This window comes from Falco punctatus (assembly GCF_963210335.1).
Source record: "Falco punctatus genome assembly, chromosome: 19".
NCBI classification, from domain to species: Eukaryota; Metazoa; Chordata; class Aves; order Falconiformes; family Falconidae; genus Falco; species Falco punctatus.
The window spans coordinates 3,342,079-3,359,618 of NC_137599.1; the positions used below are offsets into that span (position 1 = coordinate 3,342,079).

At 64.7% G+C, this 17,540-nt stretch overlaps 4 protein-coding genes across 6 annotated transcripts; 1 reads left to right on the forward strand and 3 right to left on the reverse strand.

The window, feature by feature from the left end:
* Nucleotides 1–2,309: 2,309 nt before the first annotated feature.
* DHX58 (DExH-box helicase 58) lies at nucleotides 2,310–6,913 on the reverse strand. Of its 3 annotated transcripts, XR_013924509.1 has the most exons (13): nucleotides 6,632–6,907; nucleotides 6,351–6,552; nucleotides 6,069–6,259; nucleotides 5,745–5,861; nucleotides 5,356–5,482; nucleotides 5,086–5,268; nucleotides 4,744–5,000; nucleotides 4,479–4,628; nucleotides 4,069–4,230; nucleotides 3,564–3,754; nucleotides 3,218–3,314; nucleotides 2,612–2,930; nucleotides 2,310–2,548 (listed from the first exon to the last, which is right to left on the reverse strand). XR_013924509.1 is itself a non-coding variant. In XM_080369183.1 (12 exons), exons 1-12 carry the CDS (start codon nucleotides 6,797–6,799, stop codon nucleotides 2,751–2,753), a joined length of 1,992 nt encoding a protein of 663 aa, XP_080225309.1. In that variant the 5' UTR covers nucleotides 6,800–6,913; the 3' UTR covers nucleotides 2,310–2,750. The 3 variants fall into 3 exon arrangements, 2 of the variants coding, with proteins under 2 accessions (XP_080225309.1, XP_080225308.1); XM_080369183.1 differs by having other exon boundaries at nucleotides 2,310–2,930; nucleotides 6,665–6,913; XM_080369182.1 differs by having other exon boundaries at nucleotides 2,310–2,930.
* Nucleotides 6,914–7,193: 280 nt separating this feature from the next.
* KAT2A (lysine acetyltransferase 2A) lies at nucleotides 7,194–14,398 on the reverse strand. The gene is made up of 18 exons (XM_080369159.1): nucleotides 13,750–14,398; nucleotides 12,894–13,017; nucleotides 12,625–12,770; nucleotides 12,193–12,282; nucleotides 11,900–12,081; nucleotides 11,420–11,611; nucleotides 11,215–11,321; nucleotides 10,963–11,070; nucleotides 10,741–10,877; nucleotides 10,398–10,606; nucleotides 10,192–10,318; nucleotides 9,792–9,902; nucleotides 9,568–9,711; nucleotides 9,318–9,432; nucleotides 9,172–9,208; nucleotides 8,985–9,048; nucleotides 8,691–8,775; nucleotides 7,194–8,459 (listed from the first exon to the last, which is right to left on the reverse strand). Exons 1-18 carry the CDS (start codon nucleotides 13,987–13,989, stop codon nucleotides 8,266–8,268), a joined length of 2,412 nt encoding a protein of 803 aa, XP_080225285.1. The 5' UTR covers nucleotides 13,990–14,398; the 3' UTR covers nucleotides 7,194–8,265.
* A 494-nt stretch (nucleotides 14,399–14,892) lies between these two features.
* Nucleotides 14,893–15,820, reverse strand: LOC308055350 (heat shock protein 30C-like). Its single transcript, XM_080369229.1, is given in 2 exon segments — nucleotides 14,893–15,784; nucleotides 15,786–15,820. Coding segments are annotated over 2 exon segments (768 nt in total). The 5' UTR covers nucleotides 15,806–15,820; the 3' UTR covers nucleotides 14,893–15,036.
* Nucleotides 15,821–15,963: 143 nt separating this feature from the next.
* Nucleotides 15,964–17,466, forward strand: LOC308055353 (heat shock protein beta-11-like). Its single transcript, XM_080369233.1, has one exon. The coding sequence runs from the start codon at nucleotides 16,583–16,585 to the stop codon at nucleotides 17,315–17,317; it is 735 nt and encodes a 244-aa protein (XP_080225359.1). The 5' UTR covers nucleotides 15,964–16,582; the 3' UTR covers nucleotides 17,318–17,466.
* Nucleotides 17,467–17,540: the final 74 nt, after the last annotated feature.

The window sequence follows — 17,540 nt, forward strand, 5'->3', positions numbered from 1 at the left end:
TGGGGAGCTGAGATAAGCAAAGATGCTCCAAGCCACAGGCTTAAATCCAGAGGTTATTGACAAGGGATGTGTCAGTGCACAAGATCCAGGCCAGCAGCCCGGCTACTGAAAGGGCAATTGGAGTGAAGTGGGGCTTCAGGCTTGTTTAATCCCAGGACAAGCCTGCCCGGCACTGCCTGAAGGGTCAGGTACATCTGTTTCCATCCGTGGGGGCACAGCCACGCTGTGCTGCAGGGAGGAGGGAGCGGGGTGGCACAGAGCAGGGTGCAGCCCCCTCGGGGGGGACCCGGGCTGTGCAAGGAGTGGGGGGAGTAGGGGGCCCCCCAGCTGGGGGTCTGACCCACAGCAGGAGGAAGAGCGGTGCCAAGAGAAGACACTGTGCTGGGGGCGAGCCTGCCAGGAGTGGGCTGGGGCTGCGCTCGGGCAGCTCCACGACACACAGACCTGGTCAAACATGGACTTTCAGCCTCCCTGAGCCCCTGGGGCTCCAAAGCCAGTTTATCAGCACACGCCAGACCTGATCGATGCGGGAGTGACCTGAATGGCTGATCAGAGGGGAGCAGCCACTGCCTCTGCCCTGGGCTGAGGGATGCAGTGACAGCGCGCACTTGGAGAAGGCTGCCCGTGGCAGCCAGGGTGGATTAATGGGGGTCACAGGGATGCACAGCCCCACACCCTCACACAGGCTGGCCTGGCCATGAGCAGCCTGGGGACTCAGCCACACGAGTCTGGCTCTGAAGGACGCTGGCTCTGAAGGACGCTGGCCAAGGTCGCAGCACTGAGAGCTGCAGCTCAGCTGCTCCCTGCCGCCAGACCCAAGGTGACCGAGCCCCCGGGAAGGAGAAGCCAGATGGGGCTGGCGTTAAAGCAGGGATGCAGAGGGAGGAACAAGCAGAGGCTGGATGCAGACCCATTTGCAAAAACCCACAGAGTCCCACAGAGTGCTGTTCTCCTGGCCCTGTACCCCACAGGGTCAGGCTCAAAAATGGGCAAGTTTGGGTCAATATTGCAGAAATTCTGGTTTGGGGCACCAAAGCGGACAGCCAGGTCCATCTAGGCTGGTGAGAGGTCGCACCACCCAGTGCTGCAGGCACCCACCGAGTTCACGCACAGCCTGGATTCTCCCAGCACAAACCAGGGCAATTTGAGCTTAGCAAAACGCTCTGGGGTCCCTGCAGGAGGGATCCTGCCTGGGGAGAGGTAGGAGAAGCCATCCCAGCCCGCAGAGAGCTACAAATAACTCAAACGGCCTCATTACCCAGTTTTTGATGAACAAGAGTTTGGTTGGATGTTTTCCCCGGGGGATAATCACCTGAAACTGGGCTACGCCTCATTAGGGCAGAAGATGCTGCTCCAAAGCCAGGCAGGAGCGGCAGGGGGCTCCCAGCCCAGGGTCCCCGCCGGCAGCATCCCCAGCCCCGGGCCTGGAGGCTGGTGACCCCTGTGCCCTCGCCTGCAGCCCCCGCTGCAAGCCGCCCCTCGCCCGCCGCGGGAGCTCCTGGCGCCCACCGGGAGCACGGAGGGACCGCGAACCCCCCCGCCCCGAGCCACCGCGTTGCTTACCGGAGCGGGAGACCCCCGGGCTGGCACCCACACGCGTGGCCGGGTCCCGCGGGGAGGGGGCACGCACGGAGCGGCGGGTGCGAGCGCCGCAGCCCCCCGCCCGGCACGGGCTGAGCATCCCCCCGCCGGCGGGCGGCCCCCTCGGGGCCCGCTGCCCCGCGCCCCCCGCCCGGGGCTCCCCGGGCATCGCCCGTTGCCCGCAGCCGGGCCGGGGCTTCCCTCTAGCGACCGGCGGCGGGAGAGCACGGCGGGGCCGGGGCTGCAGCACCCCCGCCGGGCCGCGGGGACGCCGAGCTCCCCGCCCCGACCCCCCCGGCCCCGAGCTCTGGGGGCCCCGCCGCTCCCTCAGCATCCCCGGCTCGAAGGGGCCCGGCGAGCCCAGCGCGCCCGGGGTGGCCCCAGCTGAGCCCCGCGGGGACCCCCCAGCTGCCGGGGCAGGGACCCCCGGGCATTTCTGCCAAGGTCAAACCCACCCGCAGCTCCATGCGAGTCCTGCAGGACTGAGCCGCCCCGGAGGCGCTCTCATTCTGCGCCCCAGGAAGGTTTGGTCTCGGGTGGGTCCGCTGTCTGCAGCCACTTGGGGCACCCACAGGTGCCTCCCCGGGGACCCCTGCGCTGCCAGCGCGGTGGGCGGTGGGGTCTGGCTCTCCCGCAGGCAATGGGGGGGTCGGGCTGGGTGCAAGGGCTGTCCCAGACGGAGCCCACCGGCTCTCACAAGAAGTGAAGCTGCCGACACTTCCCCCAGCCCCAGCGCACACCCGTTTTTAATAGAGGGACATCGGGAGCACAAAGCCGACCAGAGGCTGCCGGAGAAACGCTGGGCCATGTCCTGAGCCCCTGTGAAATGGCTGGTTCTCCTGGCAGGGTTGTGGAGACACCCCCCGTGCCCCACAGTGCTGGAGGGCAGGAGGGGGAACACAGCGCCATGGGGAGCAGCTGCCAGCAGGGAAAGATTCCCAGTGCTTTCCCATCCCAGTGTCTCATCCTTCCTGCATGGGTGCAGCAAAGCCTCCTCCTGCAGCTGCAGCTGTAGCAAGGGATGTGCTGCAGCAGATCAGTCCAGCGAGGAACAAGGGAGCACTGACTGCATGAGCCTGGAGGGAAGGTCCCATGCTGAGGGCGATGGGAAGGGTCCTGCTATCCCAGAAAGTGGCCTGGGAATAGTCGTCTTCTGAGCAGAGTCTGTGCTACAAGAGCTGGCCGTGGATGCTAGAGCAGTACTCCACATAGTCAAACTCCTTGACGGGGAATGTCACACTGCTCCACTTCTTGTACTTCTTCTTCTCAGCCGGCGTCTCCACCACGAAGTTTTTGATGGAGAGGATGGGCAGCTTCACCTGCCGGTAGATCATCTCCATTCCCCACTCCTGTGTGGGCAGGGAGGGGACAGTCACGCAGCCTGCAGCGCAGCATCCCCAGGCTGCAGGGCCACACAGCCCCGGGATGGAGGCAGCTCCTTGCTGCCAGGTCACATCCCCTTCGGAGACAGCTGCCCATGTCCACATCCTGCATGTGCAGCAGGCACGTCACACGGGCACGTGTCAAAGGGACATACAGCTCCATCCCTCAACCAGGAGCTGGGGAACAATGCACAGCCCCTCCTGTCCCTCCAGTTCCAACTGGGCTGCAGCCACGGGGGGGTTGCCACACTCACCTGGCTGCACTCACTGCACATGATGCGACAGCCGGGCTCCCAGTCTTTGAAAGCCCGCTGGAACTGTATTTTCCCAGAGGAAACTCTGTAATACAACCTGCAAGGAACCGAAAGACACTCTAAGGACAATGGTCCAGGGGACAGAAATAGGGCAGCGCATGTGCTCCCATAGTCACAAAGTCCACAAAGCCCCCACGATCTCCCTGGACCACTGTCCCCAAGAAAAAGCTGGCAGCAAGCTGCTGCCACCCCCTGCCCGTCCTGGGGGGAAAGTGGGGCAGCTCATGCAAGCGATGCCTGCCAGCTGGTCTGCACCCGCTCGCCCCCGCCAGCGCCCAGCTCCTACCCGAAGTTGGGGTTGATGTTAACGTGGTGCATGCCCTCCACGGTGCGGATGTCGCTGCCGCGGCACACTGCCATGTTGCAGTTGACGCAGTAGAGGTAAACAGCGTCCGGGTCGTGCAGCTGCCTCCTCTCACTGATCTTGGCTTCCTTCATTAGCCAGCTGGCAACAGCAATTCGCTGCAGCTCGCTGATCTGCAGAGGGCCCGGAGGGGGAGGACAGGGGTCAGGGCAGGGCTACGGGCACAGACAGATGGCAGGCATGGCAAGACACACAGCCACAGAGAGATGCACCGTCCCAGAGAGTGCAAGCTGCGTGGCAGGACAGACAGGACAGGGTGGGCACACGCTGCCCCGTGCACCTGATGCTACCCCCTCCCAGGAGCCGGTGCTGCTCCAAGGGGAGAGCAGGCAGCCAAAACCAGGGCGCAGAAGGCAGTGCCCAAGCATCAGACGTGGGCAGCAGCTGCCTGGCCCTCCTGGTGCCCAGGGCAGCACCCAGCGCTCACCTTGAGGCGGTACTCCTGCTCAGGCATGGCTTGCACTGCTCTGATGGCCCTCTCCATGAGCTCCACGAGGTCCTCGTTGAGCAGCTCACGGAAGACCTCTCTGCTGTTGGCTTTGGCGAGGACGGAGTAGACGCTGTTCTTGGCACGGGCACGGCCCCGGGCCTGCAGCAGAAGTGCCAAATGCTGCAGTCAGCAGAGGAGGGACATGGCTGGCCCCCCCTGCCTCCCCACACCACCCTGTGGGGATGGATCCACCCTGTGCACTCCTCCGTGCCTTGCCAAGGAGATGCTCTGCCAGGGGCTGGGTTCACCCCCAGGGAGCTGCCAGCAGCTGTGGGATGCGACTGTGTCCCATCCTTGTGGCTTTGGGGCATCTGGGCAGAGTGGCCAGAGGGAGCCCAGGCAGGTACCTGCATCATGGCGATCTCATTGGTCATCAGCCCATAGCGAACCACGATGTTGCACTCAGGGATATCCAGGCCCTCCTCGGCCACGCTGGTGGAGAAGAGCAGGTTGAGGGCTCCCTTGCGGAACAGCTCGATCACATCCTGCTGCTCGTTCTAGGGGAAGAGGAGGGAGATGCTTCAGCAGCTGCACAGGGCTCCGAGCCCCGGGGCAGCACCCACAAAGCGTGCGGAGAAGGGTCGGTCCAGCTCCATCCCACCCTCCACTCACCTGCGTCATGTGCCTGGTCTGGTTGCTGTAGCCGGCGCCGGTGAGGACAGCGGCCCTGATGTGCTGCCCGCAGAGCGCGGCCGTGTCCTGCAGCCAGCTGAGCAGGCTGTGGGCGCTCTGCCGGGTCTTGGTGAAGACAATGCCGCGAGAAGTTCCCAGGGGTTGGAAATGTTCCTGCAGGATCTCCTCCAGCTTGCCCAGCCTGGGGTTCTCATAGCGCTGGTCCCCAGCGAGCGCCCGCAGGGTCGCCCTGTTCTCTGTGCAGGCAAGCGGGGTGTCATGGGGGCCCCCCACCCCCTGAATGCAGCCAGCACCGACCCCCCGCCCAGGCCCCTCTGTTACCCTCAAACAGTGCGGTGAGGAACTGTTCAGTGGGGTCCTTGGTGTCCCTCTCGGTGGCATAGAACTGCTGGAGGCACTGGAAGGCGTCGATCATCCGCACCGTGTCGTTGATCAGCAACGCGTCGTTGTACTTGCGCAAGTGCAGTGCACACACCCGCATCTTGCGACAAAAGGTCTCGGCGCCTGGCAAGGGCCGGGTGTGCCATGGTCACGGCATGTCCCCGTGGCTGCCAGCTCTGCCCTGCTGCACCCGCCCTGCCGCCTCCTCACCTCTCTTCTCCAGCTCCACGATGTGCTGCTCGTAAATCTGTGTGCCGAAGTTCTGAGGCAGGCCAGGCATCTCCATGTGCTGCTGGATCTGCTCCATCATCTCCTTCAGCTGCTCGCCAAAGGGGTCCTGGGAGCAGAGAGGGGCTCAGGACCCGAGGAACTGGAAACACTGTTCTGCATGGTCTCGGAGGCACAGCCCAGAGTGCCTGGGCTGGGGTTGGGGGCTTGTTTGCATGGCAGCACCCAGATGGTTATTGGATCCCTCTGCACCAAAGCTCTGGATCAACCAATTCCTCGCACTGGCATGAGCTAAGCAGACAGGGGGACGCAGCCCCCCAGCTCAGCAGGGCTTGGGGGTCTCGTCTTCCAGCCCCTACAGCTGCCCTCACCTGCGCTCTCTCTTGGCACAGGTCATACTGCTTCATGGGCTGGGGGACGTGGCTCTGCAGGTGCTGCGCCTCCTCCTGCACCGACGCAATTTTCTTGACGTCCAGGTTAGCGCAGATCTGAGGGCGAGACCCCACTTCCAGCCCTGAGCCCGGCAGCCCAGGGTGACACGGTGCTCGCTGGCAGCCCCGTAAATTTGGGGACATCTGCCCTGGGCCACCCAGCTTATCAACACCCACCCCGAGGAACACCCTGCTACACCCAGGGGAAGCTGTGCCAGGTTGCTGTGCCCTGTCTTGGCACAGGATGGGGGGCACAGGACCCACCTGCAGGATGTGCTCTACAGCCCCCTCAAAGGAGGTTGCCCCCCCGGTGCCAGGGGATGCCGTCAGTCCCAGGACCTGTGGCAGATCCTGCTGCCCACTGAGCTTGCGCTGGAGATAATTCAGCATGATTTTGTTGTAGACGGCTTCCTTCTGCGTGTGGTGACACTCGTCTATCACCAGCAGTGAGAAATCTGCACCGGGTGAGAGAGGGGAGCGAGGTGAGCCCCCCAGCCCAGCCCAGCCCAGCCGTGGGGAGAGCATCGCCTGGGGTCCTGTGCCCACCTGTCAGCTCCACGTGCATGTCCTCCTCCTCGCTGACCAGCGCGTTGTGCAGGATCTGGGCCGTGCAGATGACAACATCGCTCTGCTTCACCATGCAGGCGAAGAAGGACTTCTGGCTGCTGTCCCCACTGATGGCCGTCACCCTGAAGGTGTCCTGCAGCGCATGGAACTCCTTCTTGGCGTGCTGGTCCACCAGATGCACCTGAGCCCAAGAGACCCCCCTGCTCAGCACCAGCCCAGCACCACAACCCACTGATCCCCAGGGCAGGGTTGGGGGGCACCTTGTTGACCAGCACGGCCACCCTGCCGCCCACCCGGCTCTCCAGGTGCTGCTGGCAGACGTAGACGGCGGCGCGGGTCTTGCCGGCACCCGTGGGCAGCCAGATGATGGTGTTGCAGCCCCCAAGGGCCGGGGCCACCGCTTCCAGCTGGTACCCCCGCAGCTCCATCCCTGCCGGCCCCAGCTGGGAAACGAAACTGGGGGCGGCGCATCCCGCTGGAGCCCCAGCCAGGGGGGGCCCCGCCGGCCGCGCTGCCAGCCCGAGCCCAGCCGCTCGTGAACCCCCCTCCAGGAGCCCCAGCCACGGGCAGAAACCGAAACAGAAACCGGGGAGCTCCCCCAGCAGCAGCCCCCAACCCCGCTCCCCAGCCCCCCCAGTTCAGCCCAGTACACCCAGCCCAGGGGCTCTCTGCATGCTCCCCGCTCCGAGCTGCTCCTGTCCCTCTCCCTTGCCTCAAACATCCCCCACAACCCAGGCTGCAGGCCCAGACTCCAGGACGCAGCTAGGTCTGCACAAGGACATTTATTTTAAAAAAAAAAAAAAAAAAAAAAAGACAACGTACAACAACAAAAAAAAAAAAAAAAAAAACACGACCCAGAAAACAAACAAAACCAACAGTCAAGTGGAATGGGTGGCAGAGATGTGTGGAGGGGGCTGGTCCCACCCCAGTGAGCCACAGAGCATCACCAGTGCCCACCCAGTGATGACAGCAGGGGGAGGACGGGCCAAGGCAGCAAGGGACCAAGCGAGAGTGGGGGACAAACCAATGCTGGGGCCAGGCGCCCCCCAGCCCAGCACCCAAGGGGTATGGCAACACGGCCCACGAGGCGCAAGGAGAGGGCGGGGGGGGGGGAAGGTGGGCAGGAGCCATCCCTGCACCCCAGTGCAGAGGGCTGGCTACCGGCTGGGGCAGAGCGGGGGGTGCAGGGGCCACGGCAGCGCCAGGCACCCCACAGCCCCAGCAGCCAGGGCTGCCAGCACCCCCCCAACCCCTGGCCACGCAAGGGACAGGCCTGGCTGGCAGCAGGAGCAGGCAGAGCTGCCCTCGGGGGGAGGGAAGAGCTGATAGCTCCTGCTGCCTCTGGGGGGTGCAAGGGCAGAGCACCCCCTCCCAAGCAGGACCCTGGACGACAAGCAGCATCCCTGCCCCCAGCCCGGGGCGGGCAGGGCTGAGCCCTGCCGTACATTCAATACGAGGGGCAGAAGCTGCCTGTGCGTGGACGGGAGAAGAAAACCAAAGCACTTGTGTGCCCCTGCCCCATCACTGAGAGCCAGGGCAGAAGGCACGACCCTGGGGAGGAGAGAAGCGCCGGTGCTGGGCAGGGTGGGGGTCCCAGCCCCCTGGGAGAGGCAGGAACTCAACGCTGCCCCTGCCCTGGGGAGATCCTGATGAGGTGGCTCCAGCCCTGCTGCTTACAGCCCCCAGGACAGACAGCCAACAGCTCGGGGATAAGAGCACCAGGCACCCCCCAGCCCCCTCGCCCCCCCCAGAAGGAAGGGCCAGCTCCCCCAGGCTGCTCAGCAGCAATAACCCCTCCAGCAGCCCCTGCCCATGCAGCAGGGCTGGGTCCCACAGGCAGCCCTGTCCCTCCCGTGGGGGGGCTGGTGGCCAAGGCGGGTCCAGGCCAGCTCCCCTACTTGTCGATGAGCCCCCCCTCCTTGAGCTTGAAGTAGAAGAACTTCTCCAGGGTGTTGGCACACTTGCAGTAGTCGCTGTCAGGCGGGTTGTACTCGCGGCAGTTGGTGATGATGCGCTGCAGGTCGGCGATGAACAGCTTCTTGGTGACGTAGTAGCGGTTCTTCAGGCGCTCTGTCATGGTCTTCAGGTCTGGGGGTGGGGAAGGGTCAGGTTCCCCAAGCCTCTGCACCCCCCCAGCCATGGAACTGGACACCAAGGGTCCTGGCTCGTCCCTCTCTCCTGGACTGCCCCAGGGCTCCCAGCACCCCATCATCCCAACCATGACTCTCCAGCAGACCCTGTGATGGCGGGTGGTGGGGAGGGGTGTCTTCAGCCCTCTCCCCACCATCCTGCCCCGGGGGCCTGGGCACAACCACCTACCGATGGGGAAGCGGATGATTTCGTAGTAATCCGGCGCCTCCGACTTCTTCACGGGCTCCATGAAGGGCCACGCGCTGGGGTGGGTCTGGGGAGAGGGTGGGGGGCCGGTTACAGGAGCAAGCACACGCAGCACCTGCCTGCACCAGCACAGAGGAGTCCTGCTCCCCCTGCGCCTGGGTCACCCCCCTGCCCCCCCAAGGGCAGAGCCCAGGACAGCCTGGCCCAGGGGAAGCAGCTCCGAGAGCTGTCAGGGGGATGGGCACCGCAGAGCAGAGGGTCCCCTCCTGCCCGCACCTTGATCTGGGCCAGGAGGTTCTTCAGGGTGTTGTAGAGCTGGTCCGGGTCCTTCAGCTCTTTTCTGCAGGACAAAACCATCAGCCCAAGGGTGGGCAGCCTCTCCCCATCCCCACCTCCCCACCCCAGACCAGGAGTGAGGAGCAGCCTGAGCCGAGCCCCATCCATCCCACCACACAGCACTCACCCCTTCTCCTTCCCCAGTGGTTTCCATCCCGTTTCTCCTAGAAGGCAAGCATCAACATCACCACAGCTGCCCCAGGCCCGCGGGCAAGGGAGGACGGAGCCCTCCTGCCTGCCAGCCCCTCCCCAGCAGAAGCCGGGGGGACTCACGGATGCCGGGGACGCTCTCGATGGGGATCTGCCGCACGCCCTCCTTGAAGCAGGTCAGGCCGGGATAGACCTTGCGGATCTGCGCTTGCTTCCTCTCTATCAGCTTCTTGATGATCTGCAGTGGGAAGCGGGGGTTGGAAGCAGGGAGGTGAGCAGGGACTGCAGGATGCTCCGGACCCCTCCCCTGCCTTCGGGGGGCAGCCGGCAGGGGCCAGAGCAGGCAGAGCACCCCCCCACCCACCCACTGTACCTCCTTCTGCTTCTTGATGATGTGGGAGAGCTCAGTGTAGGGGATGCGGGGGTTCAGCTCACACTCCATCAGGGTCGCCCCCTCATAGTCCTTGATATAGCCCAGGTAGCGGCTCTTGGGGACCTTGATGTCCTTGGAAAAGCCCTAGGAGGGAGGGGGCAGGTGGGAGGGGGCTGACAGGCGGGGGGGGGGCGAGAGGAGCTGCCCCGGAGGAAGGAGCCCACCTGCTTCTTGAAGTAGCCGATGGCGTACTCATCCGCGTAGGTGAGGAAGTAGAGGATGTTGTGCTTGATGTGGTACTCCTTCAGGTGGTTCATCAGGTGCGTCCCGTAGCCCTGGGGAAGCCACCGTGAGACAGGGACCCCCCCCCCCCCCCAACGCCCCCCAGGCAGCCCAAGTCGGGACACGTGACCCCCTCCCACCCACTGACACAGGCAGCTGCTCGGGGCTGGCCAGCGCTGAGTGGGTCCGGCTACCCAAGGGGCTGGGACACCCCTGGGTCCTCCCAGCTACAGCGAGACCATCCTGCCCCCCAGAGCCCCCACCCACCACCCCGCAGCCACGATGCTGGGCTGCCAGGGACCCCCATGGCCATGACCACCACCCACCTCCCCACACTCTCACCTTCACTTGCTCGTTGGACGTGACGGCACAGAAGACTATCTCCGTGAAGCCCTGGGTGGGGAACATGCGGAAGCAGATCCCCCCGATCACTCGGCCGTCCTTGATCAGCGCCAGGGTCTTGTGCTTCCTGCCAGAAGCATGGCCAAGGGTGAGAGGGGAGCCCCCCCTCACCGTGTCCCCATCCCCCATGCCCCCCAGCCACGCACGGGTCAAAGACAAGGCGAGTGATGTACTCCTTGGGCATGCGTGGTAGCTGGTGTGAGAAGACGTTCTGCAAGCCCACCAGCCACATCAGGATCTTCTTGTTGGACTTCTGTGACAGCGAGTTGCCGATGACATGGAACTCGATGATGCCGCGGCGCTCCTCCAGCCGAGCCGTCTCATCCCGCGCCGCGTTTGCCGACAGCAGGCTGGTCTGGGGCGGGGAGTGCAGGGGGTTTGACTGGCACATACCCACCGTGGGGGAAGCCCGGCCAGGGGCACATGAGGAAAGCAGCTCTGCGGGCCCTGGAAAGCACCGATGCCACCTCAGCATCCCCCACCCCATACCTCGGGGCCCAGCATGGCAGCAGGGTCCGTGATGGTCAGCATCACCTCGTTCACCAGCTCCATGGGGATGTCTCCCATGACACGGATCCGCTTGGCATCTTCCAGTGTCAGGCTCTCGGGCAGCTTCCGCTTCTCCCCTGGGGAGCACAGCAGCACATCCAGCACCGGGAAGGACCAAGGGAGGTCCCAGTTTCCCCAGTGCCAGGCTCACACCGGCCCTACCTGGCAGGGGCTCTGGGGTGCTGGCATCCATGCTCGCAGCAGAGCTGCTGTTGCTGAGCTTCTTGCTGAAGAGTGGAGTGGTGGGCACTGTAACGGTGCTGACCGCGGCTGGAAGAGACCAGGGGTGCCCGTGACTGCCAGGAAGCAGCTCATCACGCTGCGACAGCCCAGCCACCAGCCAAGGCTCACCCACACCTCAGTCCTTCACCCTACAGCTCCCTGAAAGCTGGGGGGTGCTGCTCCCTGAGATACCTGGGCGAGACACCAGCTGGGCACCCTCTGCGGCTGGCACGGTGAAATCAGCCTCCCAGATCGGAGAGTTCTCGCCATAGATCTCCTCCTCCAGCATGGACAGGAACCTGGCAGGGGGCAGCACAGCAGCCACACTCGGTGGGAGAGTGCCCCGAGGGAGTAGAGCCTCCCCAGTGATGCAGCTACCCCCGCACTGGGTACCTACTTGGGGAAGTGGGTGAGAATCAGCGTCCGCTTCTCCGGCACCAGCTTGTCCTTCTCCACCCGGAACTTCTCCAGCAGCTGCCGGCGGGTGACCGTAAAGATGGACTTGAGGAGGCTGCGCCCAAAGACGTGGGTGGTCTCGTAGCGGGGAAGGCTGTCACAGCTCTGCGGAACATGGCAGTAGCACAGCCACCTAGGAGATAAGGATGCACTCCAGTATCAGGGCTGGGACCAGCAACCCCAGAGCATCCGCATCCCACCTGGGACAACACTGCTGGAAGCAGAGAGGAAGAGGGCAAGCATGGGGGGGTCACAGCTGATGTTATTTGGAAGCAGTCTCCCCAGCTGACATCTGCTCTCATAACAAACCAGCAACCCAGGAGAGGTGGGGAGAGGAGAAGACCCTGGGAGTCAGGGTCAGCCCGGTGCAGGGGTGGGCAGACCCCCATGCTGTCTGGCTCAGACCCCCTCCCACTCTCACCTTGTGTAGTTGACCTTGTAGGTGGCCACATCATCGTTCTGCGAGCGCTGCCGGAACTGGGACGGTGTCTCCAGCTTCCAGTAGTTGAGGCAGAGCAGGAACATCTTGGAGAGCTCGTACATGGTTTGCCGCTCCTTGGGTGGCAAGTGGCTGAACTTGTACTGGACGAAGTTCAGGACTCCCTGGGGAGAGGAAGGGGCAGTGGAGGGGCACCTGACCCTTCAGCGCTGCCCCTCAAAGGGGGAGGGGGCCATACAAGAGCAGCAAAACACAGGACAAGTCAGCAGCCTCACCTGTTCAATGTTTGGTTTCTCGAAGGGGGGGCTCCCCAGGGACCCCTCGACCACAGGCTGGCTCATCTGCAGGATGCACTTCCGCAGGAGCTGCGAGACACCGTCAGACACGGTTACTGGAGTCCCAAGGACCAGGCACACAGCGAGGACCAGGTTACTGGAGTCCCATAACCAGGCACACAGGGAGCGGTCGAGGCTGCAGAGGGCAGCCGTGGGGCTGCGCTCATTTACACAGCCAGGAAGGTGCCGGCGTCCACCTCAGCCTGTTCCTTCCCTGGAAACCTTCCTCCCAGGGGAATTCGAGGCCGGGAGAGCAGTCGCTCCCAGGACAGGGTAAGCGTTCCAGCTCTCTGGCTGAGGACGAGCAGTGGGACAGCAGCCCCTGCTCTGCAGCATCGTGGCGCAGAGAGACGTGCCCAGCCCCAGACGCACCTTGAACAGGTAGAAATACACCTGCTTGGTGTCCGTGTCCTCCTCCTTGTGCACCGACATAAAGAGGTTTTCCACATCCACCACCATGCCCAGCAGCCGGTTGATCTCCTCCTCCGAGACGTTCTCCAGGTGGGACACATGGTCCGCTGCAGCAGAGAGACAACCACACCACAGTGAGACTGGAGGGGTCAGCATCACCACCCCTCCCTAGGGGAGGGGGGTTCCTGGGGCAGGGGGCGGTGGTCCCAGGTGCCCCATAGTGGTGTTACCCAGCGCATGGCTGCAGCTCCGGCAGGGCTCGCTCAGGTTGGTCACCGGCTGCTGCAGGTCCATACGGGGGGCAGTGGGAGGGTTGGGGTTCTTCCAGCCGTTGCACTTGCAGGCGTCATTGGCCTGGGATGAGGGATGGCAGAGGCAGTCACGCAGCGGCCCACGCATTGCCTCATGCCAAGGCTGCCACCTTCTCTGGCCCACGAGTCACCTCTGCCTGTCCCACCCATCCCAGTTTATCCATCCCAGCTTTCCCCAGCACCCATCCTGCATATACCTGCACCCTAACACTCTCACAGCTCCCCTGCATGCAGCCCCAGGATCCTGCAGCCCAGGCTCATGGATGTCCTTGCATCTCCCTTACACAACGCAGCGCTCCTCCTGCACCCCCACCCATGCACAGCCTAGCATCTCCTTCCTGCATCCCCCCACCCATGCACATCCTCGCACCCCACTCCTGCATCCCCCCACCCATGCACATCCTCGCACCCCACTCCTGCATCCCCCCACCCATGCACATCCTCGCACCCCACTCCTGCATCCCCCCACCCATGCACATCCTCGCACCCATGCACATCCTCGCACCCCACTCCTGCATCCCCCCACCCATGCACATCCATGCACCCCCCCACAGCCCACTCCTGCACCCTCACCCATGCACATGCTTGCACCCCCCTCCTGCGCCCTGCTCCTGCACCCCTCCACCAATGCGCACCCTCGTACCTCCCTCCTGCACCCCCACTCATACACAGCCTTGCACCCTCCTCCTGCACCCCTGCCCATGCACCCACACCCACGCACATCCTTGTACCCCCCCGCACCTCGCCCATGCAGGGCTCGGTGCCCCCAGCCCACCTTGCAGGCCGAGAAGACCCCCAGCTTCTCCAGCTTCTTGCCGCGGGGGAACCCGCGCACCTGCGCCTTGCGCTGGCTCGCCCGCTGCTGCTGGCTCAGCCCGGGCCGCGCCGGGTCGCTGGTCCCCGCTCCCCCCGCCGCCGCCCCCGCCGCTCCGCTCCCCGCCCCGCCGCTCCCCGCCGCCGCCGCCCCCGGAGCCGGCGGGGGCCGCCCGGGCTGCGCGGCCTCCGGCTCCGCCATGCCGGGCCCGGCGTGCGCCCCGCGCTCACTGCGCCTGCGCGCCAGGCACGCCGGGATCGGTAGTCCGTAGCGGCGGGGGGGGTGGGTCCGGTGCTCCCGGGGCCGGATCTAGCCGCCTGCAGCCCCGAGCGGGAGCGGAACTCCCACCGAGGCTGCGGGCGGCGTGAACCCGCCACGGAGAGATCGAGGTCCGGGCTCAACGGGGACCAACCACCCCGAGAGCCCCTCGCGGGGCCGTGCCGGCGGCGCGGGGCCATCGCTGCCTAGAGAAGTTCCCCCCTCCGGTACCGCAACCGGTACCGTGCCCGGTTCGGCGGTGCTCGGCGCGGGGAGGCGCGCCTCTCCGCCGCAGCCTCTGCCAAATATGGCGCGAGGCCCCGCCTTTTTCACCAAATATGGCGTGAAGCCACGCCCAGTCTGGCATGCCCACCTCCGCTATCTATGTGCTGTGGGCCCGCCCCCTCCTGCCCACTTATGGGAGGCCACGCCCACTTGCCGCCGAAGGGCCGCGAAGGAGAGCGCAGCGCCTGGAAGGTGCGAGCAATGGAGGGGGCGGCACGGCACGGCACGGGTACCGCACGGGAGTGTGCCAGCACCATCCCGAAAATGGGTGTCTGGGGGCCAAAGGCTGCCTCGGGGGCTCGGGGCCCCCTCAGGGGGATGCTGGGGGTCCCCTCGGGGGGATGCTCGGTGCCGCCCCGGGGGGATGCTCAGCGCAGTGCATGTGCTGCAGCCCCTCAGCCAACCTCCTCTGCCACGGCTGGGCTGGGGGAGCTGCCAGGGACCTGCCCCCTGCCAGCACAGCCCGGCTCCCCGGGCTGCCATCGTCCTGCAGGGGCACAGCCAGCAGCATGGCAAGCACAGGGGGCCAGGCGAGACCAGCAAACACAGAAACCGTGCAAATAAAAGTCAGGAATATTTATTACATATCAAAAAAGCTACATATTTTGTGCAGAAACTCCTCTCGCCGGGCTAGCGCGCAGCCCCGCTCTGCGGCCAGCAGCTGCCCTGGCAGCCGGGCTCAGCCCAGCCCCGTGCCGCTCCCCATCACGCCTTGGCCCGCTCGGCTCCGTCGTCGGTGCTGGCTGTCGGCTGGGCCACCGCCGGCCCCATCTGGATGGGCACGTTCCTCTCTGGGGCGGCCGGCAGGGCCAGCTTGGGGGCCTCGATGCGGAGCTGCCCCTCCTTGGACAGGGAGCAGGTCAGCGCCTCGGCGTCCACCTCCTCGGGCACGTCCCACTCCCGCTTCAGCACCTCGTACTTGTAGGAGAAGGAGCCCTTCTCATCCGTGCTCTGCGACTCCTTCTGCCCCACCAGCACCACCTTCCTGCCCACCACCTTCACCGACAGCTGCTCGGGTGTAAAGTCCTTCACATCCTGGCAGACAGAGAAGCCCTCGCTGGAGCCCTGGGTCAGGGCTGCGCTGGTGCTCGGGGCTCGCTCCGCAGCGATGCTGAGTCGGCTGGGGCTGCTCCCACTGCTCAGGAACTGCTCGAAGCTGCTCATGAACTCCCGAGCCCTCTCCATCTCCAGCCGCAGCTCCCGCTCCAGCTCAGCGAAGAGGGTGCCTGGATGTGGCCAGAGAGTGCGGATGGGTCCCAGCCATGGGAACAGCGAGCTGGATGTGGGCGGCATGAAGTGCAGGCGGCAAAGCATCTCTGCTGGTGTGTGCTCCCGGTGTGCGCTGCGGCTCTGCTCTGTGCAGGGACTGGAGCGGTGCTGAGCCGGGGCTGGGGAGCGGCAGGTTTTATCCTCCCCTGCCCAGGGGTGTGCCCCTTCCAGAACGCTCTCTCCCCACGCACCCTCCTGGAGCCATCGCCTATTTTTGAGAGACTGATCATCCACCAGCCAAAATAGCAGCGCCTGCTTCTGGGGACGCGTCACATGCCGCAAATAGGGAGCTGCGGTCACCGCTGGGAGCTCGTGTTTCTGCAGAGCCACCGTGATGTAGCAATGCCTGCGGGACCCCCAGCCGGGGGTCAGTAAAGCCCTCCCTGGCCCCCGCGCCCGGGGGCTCGGCAGGCTGCAGGTCACGCTGTGCCAGCAGTGTAAGGACGGTGCCACCCTTTAAACAATGTGTTAATACGTCACCCGCTGCCAGATGCCTCTCGCACTTTCCAGCCCCCCCACTCCCCCCCGCATCGCTGAGGCTGGCCGCTATCCTATCCTGGCCCCTCAGCACCTCGCCTGTGCACCCTGCCTGGGGAGGGGACCACGGGCTGGGTTCTGGTGTCCCTCCAGCAGCTGAGGGGCCTGCAAATGGGGCAGGGGGCAGAGGGGGTCTCCTGCCTACAGGTAGGGAGGGAACAGGCCACAGGCAAGGCAGGGGAAGGCAGGGAGGAGCCCAGCCCCGCTGCCTGCCTGGGAAGCAGAAAGGCCACAGATTTTTGGCAGGGGTGTCTCAGGCATCCCGTTCGGAGCCTGAGGTGATGCTGCTAATTATAAGCCAGGAGAGCAGAGCTGCAAGACTAAGGGCGAAGGTATGCCGGGCACGACGTAAGAGGTGCCTCTCCTCATGGATGAGTAAGAAGAATGAGCTGGAACGGGCTGGAAAGAGCTGAACTCTTCGCCAGAGGATGACGTGCTGTACAGGATGAGGCCACTCCTCCCGGGAAGGGGAATAAAAGCCACAGGCGGCAGTGCCGGGGCAGAGTGTTCCCAGCTCACTGGAGACGGGACAGCAGCAGCAGCAGCAGCAACAGCAGCAACAGCAGCAGCAGCAACAGCAGCAACAGCAGCAGAGATGCTTTGCCGCATGCACCTCGCACCATTTGCCTCCAGCTCCCTGGCCAGCCGCCTGGGCACAGTGAGGACCCTCTGGCCGCACGCAGAGACCATCTTCACTGAGCTGCAGCAGGAGATGGAGAAAGCTCGGGAGTTCATGAGCAGCTTCGAGCAGCTCCTGAGCAGCCAAGGAGCCGCTGTCATGGAGCGAGCCCCGAGCACCAGCACGACCCTGACCCAGGGCTCCGGCGAGGGCTTCTCCGTCTGCCAAGACGTCAAGAACTTCGCTCCCGAGCAGCTGTCGGTGAAGGTGGTGGGCAGGAAGGTGGTGCTGGTGGGGCAGAAGGAGACGCAGAACGTCGATGAGAAGGGCTCCTTCTCCTACAAGTACGAGGTGCTGAAGCGGGAGTGGGATGTGCCCGAGGAGGTGGACGCCGAGGCGCTGACCTGCTCCCTGTCCAAGGAGGGGCAGCTCCGCATCGAGGCCCCCAAGCTGGCCCTGCCGGCTGCCCCGGAGAGGAACGTGCCCATCCAGGTCAGCCCCGCAGCCCCGCAGCCTGGACCAGCCTCCGAGGATGGAGCCGCCAACAAAGCCCGGGTGTAACGGGAGGGGAACCAACGGCCCACGGCGGGACCAGTGCAGACAGCAGCAAGTCTCGGGTTTTAGCCCAAACAAGCTCCATCAGCGATGATGTCATTTTTTTCACTAAACTGGAATGTTTTTGTATTCAATAAAAATACTTTTGCATAGAACCTGCTTGTGCTCTCTTGGTGTTGACTGATGGGAAGGCTGGGCCCTGGTCTCAGCTCTTGATGTCAGAGGATCT

What these genes read in the sequence shown, in the direction of transcription:
- KAT2A (XM_080369159.1), bottom strand. Translation starts at nt 13,989, where the DNA reads ATGGCGGAGCCGGAGGCCGCGCAGCCCGGGCGGCCCCCGCCGGCTCCG. An exon ending in ACTCGCCTTGTCTTTGACCC is followed by an intron (nt 10,319 to 10,397) that starts GTGCGTGGCTGG and finishes TGCTTCTGGCAG; the next exon opens with GAAGCACAAGACCCTGGCGC. An exon ending in TCATCAAGAAGCAGAAGGAG is followed by an intron (nt 9,433 to 9,567) that starts GTACAGTGGGTG and finishes TTCCCACTGCAG; the next exon opens with ATCATCAAGAAGCTGATAGA.
- LOC308055353 (XM_080369233.1), top strand. Translation starts at nt 16,583, where the DNA reads ATGAGGCCACTCCTCCCGGGAAGGGGAATAAAAGCCACAGGCGGCAGT.
- DHX58 (XM_080369182.1), bottom strand. Translation starts at nt 6,799, where the DNA reads ATGGAGCTGCGGGGGTACCAGCTGGAAGCGGTGGCCCCGGCCCTTGGG. An exon ending in CTGTAGAGCACATCCTGCAG is followed by an intron (nt 5,862 to 6,068) that starts GTGGGTCCTGTG and finishes TCTCGCCCTCAG; the next exon opens with ATCTGCGCTAACCTGGACGT. An exon ending in CGTGGAGCTGGAGAAGAGAG is followed by an intron (nt 5,269 to 5,355) that starts GTGAGGAGGCGG and finishes GGCCCTTGCCAG; the next exon opens with GCGCCGAGACCTTTTGTCGC.